The sequence below is a fragment of the Chiloscyllium punctatum genome, chromosome 1 (assembly GCF_047496795.1).
Source record: "Chiloscyllium punctatum isolate Juve2018m chromosome 1, sChiPun1.3, whole genome shotgun sequence".
NCBI classification, from domain to species: Eukaryota; Metazoa; Chordata; class Chondrichthyes; order Orectolobiformes; family Hemiscylliidae; genus Chiloscyllium; species Chiloscyllium punctatum.
This window is the reverse complement of record NC_092739.1, coordinates 113,848,261-113,860,564: the sequence shown is the minus strand read 5'-3', so window position 1 is coordinate 113,860,564 and position 12,304 is coordinate 113,848,261. Positions and strand designations below refer to the sequence as shown.

The following is a 12,304-nucleotide window of genomic DNA, read 5'->3' as shown; positions in this document are numbered from 1 at the left end:
CAGGCAATTAGGAATTGGCAATAAATACTGGCCATATCCCGTGAGTAAATAAAAAAAACAGCTCTTGAGCTTGTCTAACAGGTTTTAGATTCTTGCTCACTATGGATGAGAGTGACGGCTGTAGGGAGAATGAGCAAAATGACCATTGCACAGTAGTATAGGGAGCCATTCAAGAGGCGAGAGAAAAGAGAAATGTAATTGTAATTGGAGATAGTTTATTCCGTGGAATAGATAATGTTCTCTGTGGCCAGGATCAAGAGTCCTGAAGGCTTCATTGCCTGCCTGGTGTCCTGTTCAGGGTATCTCATTTGTGCTGCAGAGGAACTTGGAGTGGGAGGGGAAAGATCCGGTTGTCGCGGTCCACGTAGGTACCAATGATATAAGTAGAAAGAGGAATGAGGTACTGCTGAGGGAATATGAATAAATTAAAATGCAAAACCAGAAGGTTCTCCGGTTACTACCTGAACTACGAGCAAATTGGCACAGGGTCAACAGTTAAAAGAGGTAAATGTGGGGCTCAAAGATTGGTGTGGGATAAAACGGATTTGAGTTCATGGGACTTTGGTACCAGTACGGAGGAAGGGTCACTCGACTGAAACATTAACTCTGATTTGTCTGTACAGATGCTGCCGGACCTGCTGAACTTTTCCAGCAATTTGTACTTTTGTCAGATTTGCAGCATCCGCAGTCTTTTCGGTTTTTATTTCAGTAGGATTGCGTGTTAGTAATGGGGCTAATTGTTAACAGAAAATAAACGGATAGGGGTGGAATATGTGAATGTCATGCTAAGGAGCCGTAAAAATGTAGGGAAATTTGACAATAGAACTAACTTAAAAGTTTTTGAATCTGAATGTACAAAGCATTCAGAAAAAGGTCGATGAACTGAAGATGCAAATCAAGGTAAATGAATATGTTCTCATAGCCCTTACAAAAACATGCCTCAAAGAAATCAAAACTGGGAATGTAACATTCAGGGATATCTGACCTTTCAAACAGACAGGAGGGCTGGAAGAGTTGGTGGGGTAGCACTGTTAATAAGAAATTAAATGAGGATAGTTGTGAGAGATGATCCAGCCTCAGAAGGTCTGAGGTTAAAAAACAGCAAGAGAACGAAGACATTGGTCGGGATAGTATATAGACCCTCAAATAGTAGCCATGCTGTGGGCATGGTTATAAATCAAGAAATAATAGGAACCTGTAAAAAGAATAGAGCACTATTCATGTTGATTGGGTTAATCAAATTGAAAAAGGTAGCTGCAACAATGAATTCATAGAGTGCATCAGGGATGTTCTCCTAGAGCAATATGTATTGGAGCCAACCAGGGAGCAGGCTATCTTGAATCTAGGCAAAAGTGAGGACTGCAGATGCTGGAGATCAGAGCCAAGATAAGAGTGATGCTGGAAAAGCACAGCAGGTCAGGCAGCATCCGAAGAGCAGGAAAATCGACGTTCGGGCAAAAGCCCTTCATTTGAATCTAGTAATGGGTAATGAGACAGGTTTAATAAATGACCTCAATGTAAAAGATCCCCGAGGTATTAGTGATCATAATGTGATGGAATTTAATATTCAATTGAAAGTGAGAAATTTGGGTTGGAAACTGTGTTTATGTTAAATAAAGGGAATTATAATTGAATGAGAACAGAGTTAGCAAAAGTGAACTGGGTGGATAGATTAACAGGAATGGCAGTACACAAGCAGTGCCAGGCATTTAAGGGGATAATTCAAGGGGCAACATTTGAAGAGTAAGATGATGAGGAATTCCTTTTCTCAGATGGTTGAGTGTCTTTGGAACTTCTTGCAACAGGGAGATGTGGGGACAGAGTCCTTGTGTATATTTAAGGCTAAGATAGATAGATTCTTGATAATAGGAGAATCAAAGGTTATGGGAAAATGCAGCAAAGTGGATATGAGGAATGTTAGCTCAGCCATGATCCTATTGAATGGCGGAGGAGGCTCGAGGGCTGAATTGCCCTTTTCTTATTTCTTATGGTGTTAAATCAAGGATAGATAATACAACACATGGAAGACAGATGCTACTTTAGAAGCTGATAGAATCCATTTGTTCAGAGATAAAATTAAATAAAGTTTGCACAGCATCTCAGAGTATTTAACTTTGTTCAGGGTAATACAAAATGGTTCACAGTATTTTAGTATTGTTGTAATAAGTGAGTAAAGGTATGAACTTGGACATGCATATTGGAAGTTCAGTTGTGGAAACCCAGTGGAACCCACTGATCTCCCTATCCAAATTCCTAATGAGCATTACTAATGCATAAAGCTCTAGGTGGGAGCAAGACTTTATAAAATCTTCCCTAATTGCTGTCTGTAATTTTTTTCCAATGGTATATGAATATACCTGGTATATGAATCTCACAGTGAATCCTGACAAGTTTAATCTGTAATTATTTTGATAACCAGACAGTAAACTGGTTTATTAAAAGTAAGTTTATTTCTTCCATTCCCATGTGTCCTACAGGTCTCAGAACAGGAAATGGATGAGGTGATATCACGTACTACACACCGGGAGAACATAAACAAAGATGGACAACTATCACATACCACAGGTACCAACACCTTTTGAATTTCCTTTTGCCTTCAATTTTTTTCTTCTTGTGAGATATATGCTTTGAACAATATAAAAACTTTCTTTTCTGAAACCCCAGATGAAATTTTCACCAAACCTGTTGGGTGGAAACAAGATTATTGTGCATTGAAACTTAAGTGAAAATTTTATGACCTTATACTCAATTCTGATCTGACAAACCTGTCTTAAAAATGATCCATTCGTAACCAAGGTGGTAGGTGTCTCAGACGATAGAGTACAGCTTACATCAAAAAAACAATCTATGTTGTATGTAAAATTCTAGTTTCTTTGTCTGCAAGAGAACTCAGCCGAGAGTATCCCAACGCTCAATGGAGTATGATGGAAACATAAATGAACAATTTTCATTTTTATTCATCTAGAGTCAAGAAGACCAAGAGTCTTGCTTCTACCCAGGATTTTAACTTGCTAATAACCTTGTCCCACAAGGTTATCCCTATTATTGTAATTTACCATCAGCAGCTTGCGATGGCATAATAATGATGGCCAAATCTTAAAATAGAAGTTAAAAAGAAAAGAACTGTTTAACCTATGAGTTGCTCAATCTTGCTATATTTGAATTTGTCAATGGTTAGGATGAAAGCTTGGTAGAAAAGCTAAAACCAATCAATATGTGGGGCTGGATTTTAAATATTTGCATAGGCTAATGTAAGTAGAAACTGAGTGGTCTGCTTGCTCCCACCCCACTGTCTCAACTTGCAGCCTCAAGTGTCGGAGGCCAATTAGTGGTCAAATGGCAGCAAGATATCTGATTGTGTTGTGAAGAGATGCTCCACTGATATTCAAGGCCAGGGTTACTTTAATGGTTTCAGCTGTAAACCGGAGTTTGGTCACAGCTCCAAATTCACAGACTTTCTCAATCTTTGTTTTTTTTATTACTGTGGGCTTCAAAATTTTAAAAGTAAAGTTTTATTCTTCTTTTATGAGATGTGGATGTCATTGACAAGGCTGACATTTGTTTGACATCCTTAATTGGCCTTGAACTGAGTGGCTTGCTCAGATATTTCAGAGAACTGAGCACTAACCACATGGCTGTGGAACTGGAGTCACTTGTAGATTACACTAGATAAAGGCAGCAGATTTCATTCCCTGAAGGATGCTTGTGGACAAGGTGGATTTTCATGACAACTAATGATATTCCATGGTAACCGTTTCTGAGACCAGCTTTACTTTCCAGACTTCTATTCATTTGAATTTAAATTCCACTGGCTGCAACCGTGGGATTTGAGCCTTTATCCCCAGATCATTGACCTGAGCTTCTGGATTATTAGGAGAAAGTGAGGTCTGCAGACGCTGGAGATCAGAATCGAGAGTGTGTTGCTGGAAAAGCACAGCAGGTCAGCATCCGAGGAGCAGGAGAATCGACGTTTCGCCAGATGAAGAGCCTATGCCCAAAAATCGGTTCTTCTGCTCCTCAGATGCTGCCTGACCTGCTATGCTTTTCCAGCAACACACTCTCGACTTAAATCATGGCCCTCTGGATCGCAATCCTCCTGTCAATGAGGACAGTTTATGTTTACGGACACTGTCCTGTCTCCTCATGATTTTGAATGGCTCTATGAAATACACTGTTAAATCTTCATAATGTAAACAGTCCCAAGTTCTCCAATCAGTCCCATAGCTGAAGTACCTCATTCCTGGAACCATTCTCTAGGACCCCCTCTAATGTCTTTCCTAGCATTCAATATTAATTTATTTGCTGTTGGAGGGTAAAACTTCTTCTTGCCAACACAATGTATTGAAAGCAAACTTTGAATTATGTTAAGGTTGAGATATGAAGTTTTATCTTTCAGCATTAACATTCATAGCTTTGGAAAGCTGACATAGTTGAAAGAAAACGACTTGATTTGAAATGGTAACTCAATTGAAATTTTGGGAAGTATTTCAATTACAATTCAGTCCTCAGCTGTTCCTTCTATTCCAACCTTTTCTTAACAGATTTTTGGCCTTCACTCCCTTACTCACATAACACATAAAATAGAAGTAAAAGGATTTAAATTTCATCTCATGAGCTTTGAGCAAACTTCAAACTAATTACCGTATTCATGAGCACTCTGACTTCACCGATGGTCTGTGAAAATATATTAAAATGCACACTTGCAGGTTGAAGTTCAGTGGAAGTAGCTGATTTTGTGAACCCTAATCTTGGAAAATTTCAGTGTAAGTCTGATCACAAATACCCTTACGTATAAGACACTTATTAGAAACATCGAATTTGTGTGCATCTTCGCCCTGATAAATCACATCTCCATGAAGTTGACACAGCAAATGACAAATCCTGAAAACTGATTTTACTTTTAATACCAGGGAAAACAGAGTCATAGCCCACTGTATATATGCTGACCAACTAACACCAAACTATACCAATCCTATTTACCTGCACTTGATCCATAGCTTACTATAATCCTTGGCATTTTTCATACTCATCTAGATGTTTCTTAAATGCCACAAAAGTACTTGCCTCCATCACACCCTCAGTCAGCATATTCCATACATCTATCCCCCTCTGGTTGAAAAAAAAATTGTTCAGATCTCTAAACTACTTGTTCCTCACCTTAAATTTATACCCTCTACTATTAGATACCTCTGCCATGGGAATGAGGTTATCACAATCCAATCTGTCTATGTCTGTCATAATTTTGTATACCTTAATCACATTCCCCCTCAACCTCCTCTGCTCCATGGAAAACAAGTAGACAAACAGGAAGGTTGGAAGAATACACCAAGCCAGGTAACATCAGTGGGTGGAGAAGTCAGCATTTGGAATGTAACCATTCTTCAGGATACCCAGCCTATTCAGTCTGTCCTTATAATTGGCACTTCTTGTATCCCAGGCAACTTCCTGATTAATAACTTTTGCACTCTTTCCAGTGCAAACTCATCCTGCTGATAGTGTGATGACTGGAACTGCACATAGTGTTCTTACTGTGGTCTAACTAATATTTTTTAAAGTTGTAACAAGATTTCATTCCTCCTATAGTCTATGCCCTGGTTAATGAAGGTACCACCCTGTCCATCTGTGTTGACACCTTCAGGGATCTATGGATTTGTACACCTCTGCTTGAGAGTGGAATGGATTATAATAGTCATGAGATATCAACTAAGATTTGTTTGGTTTTCTGATTGAGTTAAGAAGTTTCCAAATTTAGAAAATAATTCCTCTTCAAAAGCAATATTACAATGCTGTTAATTGTTAAAAAAAATTACAGTGGTGGCTGAAATATTGAATGTGTCTTCGTATTGAATATGAATCCTGTGTCCTGGATATAAAACCACCATAATCAATTCAGTGAAAACAGAACTTGGGAGAAAGATTTAATGATCTGAAAGCACACATATTACATTGTCATCCAAAATCAGAATTATTGCCAGTTTTTTCCTTGCTGGTCTCCTATTTCTACACCCTACAAAGTCCATTCAAGATTATCTATATTTAAAGCCAGTCTCAGTGATAGAAACATTGAGTGTATCAGATTGTTGAAAACTCCATCTGGATCACTGATGCCCTCCATTGAAGCAAATTTGCCAATCTTACTTCACCTGGTGTGCATGTAATTCCAGACCCAGATGATGTGTTTGACTCTTAGTTGTTTCTGAAACAGCTAGCAAGCTAATCAGTTCTAGCAAAACTTTATAGGAAGGACAAAAATGAATAAAACTGGAGCAGTTGCCTCAGTAATTTAGTGCCTGGAAATGACAATAATACAATCAGCCCTGCTAATCTTGCAAAGTCTTCTTCAGTGAAACCTGATGGGACTATACCAAAACTGGGAAGGCTGTCCCACCAGATGGGTCAAGCTACAGACTGATTTAGGTAAAAGTGAGGACTGCAGATGCTGGAGATCAGAGCTGAAAATGTGTTGCTGGAAAAGCGCAGCAGGTCAGGCAGCATCCAAGGAGCAAGAGAATCGACGTTTCGGGCATGAGCCCTTCTTCAGACTGATTTAGTCATTTTCAAAGGAACTTACTTTACAGCCAATATCATATTTCCATCACCATTCCTGGGTAGATCCGGTCCCATTGACAGGATAGATCCTGTCAGTGGAGCCATTGGCACAATGGAATAGAATCAAAAGAAAGTTATGTTGGGAGTGGTTATATTGACCATACTCCATGAAGTCTCATGGTGTCAGGGAATACATAGATAAAGAAGCCTATCACCTATGTCGCTCAGCTGATGAATCAGTACTCATCCATATTGAACACATTTAGAAGAAGGATTGAGAATAGCATGGACATGGAGTACATTTTGGGTAGGGATTTCAGTGACCCAAATCAAAGGTGCTTGGTAGCACCACTACTGACCAAGCAAATCTGAAGAACATGCAAATCAAAGTGCTGTGGATGTGGGACAAATACAGAGGAGCCTCAATTATCTGAATGAGATGGGCATGCACTATTTCATTCAGATAATCGATTATTCGATTAATTGATTTCCTCTGGGGCTCGGAGTTTTCTGTGAAGTCTGCTCCCCATTCAGGAGACTAGGCAAAAGCACACTGTGCGCAAGACCCTGTCCCCACCCCACCTGCCCCCAACCCCGTCTGCTCCCACCTCGCTCCCCCTGCCTGTCCCCAACCCCGTCCGTTCCCACTCCGCCCCCCGCCTGCCCCAACCCCATCCAACACTGCCCCCATCTGCCCCCCGCCCACAACCCCAACCCCGCACCCCCATCCATCCCCACCCACTGTCTGACCCAGTCTGCGACCCCGCAGCCCCCTACCCCCGACCAGGGCAGCCGGACTGTACACCAACAACAGTAAGCCTGCTGCTGTCTTTGTGGGGTAAGTCTCCAAAATAGGACAATGTCGGAGAGGTAATCTGAGGAAGGGGGGGTTTAGGGTACATCTGTGTGTAGAACTCCAGGGAAAATGTGGAGAGAGAGAGAGAGAGAGAGAGAGAGAGGGTGGGAGGTCAGTCATTTAGAGACGGTGCCTGGACTATCCAGGACTGTTCTCGGCAGCATTTCAGTGAGCCAAGTTTGTTTTTAATCACTGTACCTGTAAACAAAAGATGCGATCAGGGTTGAAACAGTTCTTTGACATACTGTTTCTATCGGCACCTGGAGATCCTCTTTGGATAATCCGATATTTGGATAATTGATGTTCGGATAATCGAGGTTCCTCTGTACTGGGCACTCATGATATGGTGTAGGTCATCAGCAGCAGAGGAATTGTATGTAACCATAATATTTACCCTGGTGAACTGGCATATTCTCCACTCTACCATTATCATCAAGCCAGTGGATCAACCCAGGTTCAATAATGAATGCAGCAGAGCATTTCAGGAACAATACTGGGCGTAGCGAAAACCAAGAAGAAAAATGCCTAATCAGTGAACTTACAAATCAGTGGAACAGTCTGCAAATCAATCATCATGCAAAAGACAGAGCCAAGTAATCCTATAGAAATTTAACTGAACCAGCCATTTAAACACAGTAGCTACATGAGCAGTTTAGATGCTGTGAACTCTGCAGCAAATAACTCATCTCATGTCTCCCCAAAAACAATCCATTAAAGTCCACAAGGTATGAGTTAAGTGTATGGAATACTCTCCACTTGTCTGGATGAATGCCGGTTCAACAATACTGAAGAGAATAAAGAACACCAAAAATTACAGCGTAGGAACAGGCCCTTTGGCCCTCCAAGCTTGAGCCGATCCAGATCCTCTATCTAAATCTGTCACCTATTTTCTAATGATCTGTATCCCTTTGCTCCCTGCCCATTCATGTATCTGTCTAGTTACATCTTAAATGATGCCATTGTGCCTGGCTCTATCACCTCCTTTGGCAATGCGTTCCAGGAACCCACTACCCTCAGTGTAAAGAACTTCCCAGACATATCTCCCTTAAACTTTCCCCTCTTTTGTGACCCCTAGTAATTGTATCCCCCACGCTGAGGAAAAAGCTCCTTGCTATCCACCCTGTCTATACCTCTCATAATTTTGTAGACCTCAGTCAGGTCCCCCTCAACCTCCGTCTTTCTAGTGAAAATAATCCTAATCTACTCAACCTCTCTTCATAGCTAGCGCCCTCCATATGAGGCAAAATCCCGGTTAACCTGCTCTGCAACCTCTCCATAGCATCCAAATCCTTTTGGTAATGTGATGACCAGAACTGTATGTAGTATTCCAAATGTAGCCGAACCAAAGAACAATAGTTGCATAGGATACTACAAGTTCCCATCAAGCTATTCACCATCCTGGCTTGATATCACCATTCCTTCATTATTGCTGGAAAAAAGTCCTGGAACTTCCTCCATAATAGAGCTGGGAACATACCTGCATCAGATAGACAACATTGATTTAGGAGGCCAGCTCACTACCACTTTCTCAAAGGTCATTATGGATGGGCTGACTTTCCAAAGACACTTGGAAAAGAAAGTTCTCAATTAAGATTTTAATTTTTTTTTCATTCATTTATGGGATTTGGGTGGAACTTGTAAGGCCAGCATTTGTTTCCTTTCCCTGATTGCTCAGAAGGCAGTTGAGAATCAATCACATTGCTATGGGTCTAGAGTCACCCATAGGTCAGACCAGGTAAGGACAGCAGTTTCTCACTAGTTCCTAATAGGTGCACCATAATTTTTATTTCACTTAATTTATCTATTTTTCTCTACCTCCGAAAAACAGATTATTTTTCGACATTAAAACCAGTCTATAGTGGCAAGAGTTTTACACCACTGTAAATAACAAAGTTGGAAAGCTAGACCACCTATTGTTTATAACTGTTGATAGTGATTACAAGCTTACTGGTTCCAAATTTTATTGCTAAGAAGATTATGATCAACAACTTGTGTTCAGATAAAGAACATAAAAGACATCTATTTACTAGATTAAGTGCATCTGTATTGATAAAGGGTTCCTGCAGGAATCTATCAATGTTTCTGTATCAAATGTCCTGTTTGAAAATAGTTAAAAATTACACACCAGGTAATAGTCCAACAGGTTTATTTGGAAGCACTAGTTTTCAGAGCACCGGTCCTTCATCAGGTGGTTGTGGAGGTTAAGATCATGCTAACAGAACTTATAGCCAAAGGAGTCCAATGTCATGGAGATGTGATACAGTAAACAAACTTAGATTAAAACTTTCATCTTTTAGAATGGGATATACTGGTTTCTGTTCTTTGATCTGTCAATCCCAGAACTTCTTTTAAATTATATTCTCAAGTTAGCTCACGTTTTTAAACAATAGGTATGAAGTCTGTCTATGTCCCAATGCTGTGTCAGACTGACAAACCCTCTGTATAGTTTTACAGAGTTTTGCATGGATTCATGCAGTTTTTGAGCAAAATAAAATGTAATTCTGGAAAAACAAATTCACCCCATAAATGCGTGCGCATGTAAGAATGACAGATTGTGTGTGCATGTGAGTGTGTGCATGTGGGTGTGAGTGCACGTGATAGTGTGTGTGTGTGTGTGTGTGTGTGTATATATAAGCTTGATTAAGTGTGAGCTCTCTCGCAAATGCACGCACATACACCCCTGCACTCACACCAACACACGCACCCTCTCACACATTCCCCATCATAGTCACACACTCACTTAACCAAGCTTACAAACACACTCTATCACGTGCACTCACTCCCACACATACACACTGACATGCACACTCAATCTGTCGCTCCTCCATGCGCACACAAATAACCTTATGGGGTGAATTTGTTTTTGTAGAATTACATTTTATTTTGCTCAAAAACTGCATGAATCCATGTAAAAGTCTGTAAAACTATACAGATGGTTAGTCAATCTTGGGACACAGACAGACTTCATACCTATTGTTTAAAAATGTGAGCTAACTTGAGAATGTAATTTAAAAGAAGTTCTGAGATTTACAGATCAAAGAACAGAAGCCATATCACATTCTAAAAGATGAAAGTTTTAATCTAAGATTGTTTACTGTATCATATCTCCATGTGACTGGACACTTTTGGCTATAAATTCTGTGAGCATGACCTTAACGTCCACACCCACCTGATGAAGGATCGGCGCTCCAAAAACTAGTGCTTCCAAATAAATTTGTTCGACTATAACCTAGTGTTGTGTAATTTTTAACTTTGTCCACCCCAGTCCAACACTGGCACCTCAAAGTCATGTTTGAAAATAGAATTTATCAAATTGAATTGAGAAACAGGATGGCCTGAATTTCTGGCCTAGATCATGGGTGGAGTGGGGTACATCCTGTGCCCAGATTTTATGGACAAGGTCAGACGCCCTCAAAATATTTTAAGAGTGTAGCCTAGGCCCTAAAATTTTCTTATTTTAAATGCAGATGTGAAGTGAGTATTTCAGGTGGGATGCAGCTGGTCAAACCACTCGGCTTTAAGCAAAAAATAATTTATTTTAAACACTACCGTTAAAACACAACCAAAAGAAAGTGGAATTTAGAATAACTTAACAATTGGAAGACATAACTGATCCAATACAGCAACTTAACTAAGGAACTGTTCCATTCCAGTAACATCCCATAAACACACCCCTTGGAAAAAAGGTATTTAAACTCAGATTCTTAAGGCAGGTGGGAACAACATCCAAAGAGATTTCAGAGAAAGTCAGTCAGGAATTATTAGCTGTAGGTTGTAACCTTTCTGGTCTCCAGAATCTTGTGACTGGCACAGCTAAACTAAACCAGAAAACACCTGTACTGGGAGAACTGGCCACTTCCCTGCCAATTGTGAAACTAGACTCTTCCTAGACCCCTTTGCGCCTCTGCCTTTACAATCTCTCTTAAAAAGAAACCCAAGGACAAAATAACGTTGTTAAAGTGACAGCATCATCACATAGAATTTGAAGAAGGACCAGAGGAAGTAATTTCTCTTGATCTACCCTAGTGATTTTTAAAAATCATTTTAAATACCTTAATTAGATCATTGCTGAATCTTCTAAACGAAAGACTATGAGCCTATTTATGTGACCTGTTGGGTCATTAAGTATCCCTTTAAGCCCTTATATTAGTCTCATCAGTACACACTATATTGTCCTCTAAGACCCAGTTTCATGTATATTTTCAGAGGTTCACAGCCCAAAACTGAACTGTACTAGTATGAAGACCAGCGCTAATGAGGCATTTTTCACATTGGCATGATTCCAGTGCAGGCTGCCAAGATTTTTTTGTACTGCCAGATTCTTCCTATAGAAATTTGCTAATATAAGACCAGTGATTAGTACAAGATGCTAAAATGGGAATGGTCCTGATTTATTGTTCAGAATATTTACAGAGGATACATTTATAAAGTTCATTTATATGTTCTTTGCCCACAGGGTTATCATCAAAGAGTCCATCACCTAGTGTGAAATCCAAGCAGGGTGATGGATCTTCTCTCAGTTGGACAATGAAACGTTTTCTGGAACCCACAAGTCGGGTAAGTGAAACATTTTCTATAGTTTTGCAGGATGATAATTATTGTAACATACTGCTTTCTTATTGGACATGATCTCTGCAAAAGTTCTTCACTTAATGGTTTTATCCTATTCAATATTAATCGTAAAGCATAATTAAGGTTTCTTGCTGAGTTACAAAATTGTATAATTTTATCACGTCAGTCAGATGCAGATGTTCATTGCTTCCACAGTTACTAGTCTGTGAAGAAGATTGAACATTTGCAGCCGATACAATGAATTAATAGCCCAATTCTGAATCAGCACTAACTTATAGCAGTTGTAGTTAGTGAGTGTGAAGCAACTCAAAGGCAATTCAGTAGTTG

At 39.8% G+C, this 12,304-nt stretch overlaps 1 protein-coding gene across 5 annotated transcripts in view; it reads left to right on the top strand.

Annotated features, from left to right (window-relative positions):
- pdzd2 (PDZ domain containing 2) overlaps positions 1-12,304 on the top strand; it is a 544,030-nt gene that overhangs the window by 455,033 nt on the left and 76,693 nt on the right. For all 5 annotated transcript variants that reach the window (XM_072572501.1, XM_072572518.1, XM_072572511.1 and 2 more), the window contains 2 exons: positions 2,478-2,565; positions 11,862-11,962. In XM_072572501.1, the coding sequence (XP_072428602.1) occupies positions 2,478-2,565; positions 11,862-11,962 (189 nt within the window). The remainder of the gene's footprint in view (positions 1-2,477; positions 2,566-11,861; positions 11,963-12,304) is intronic.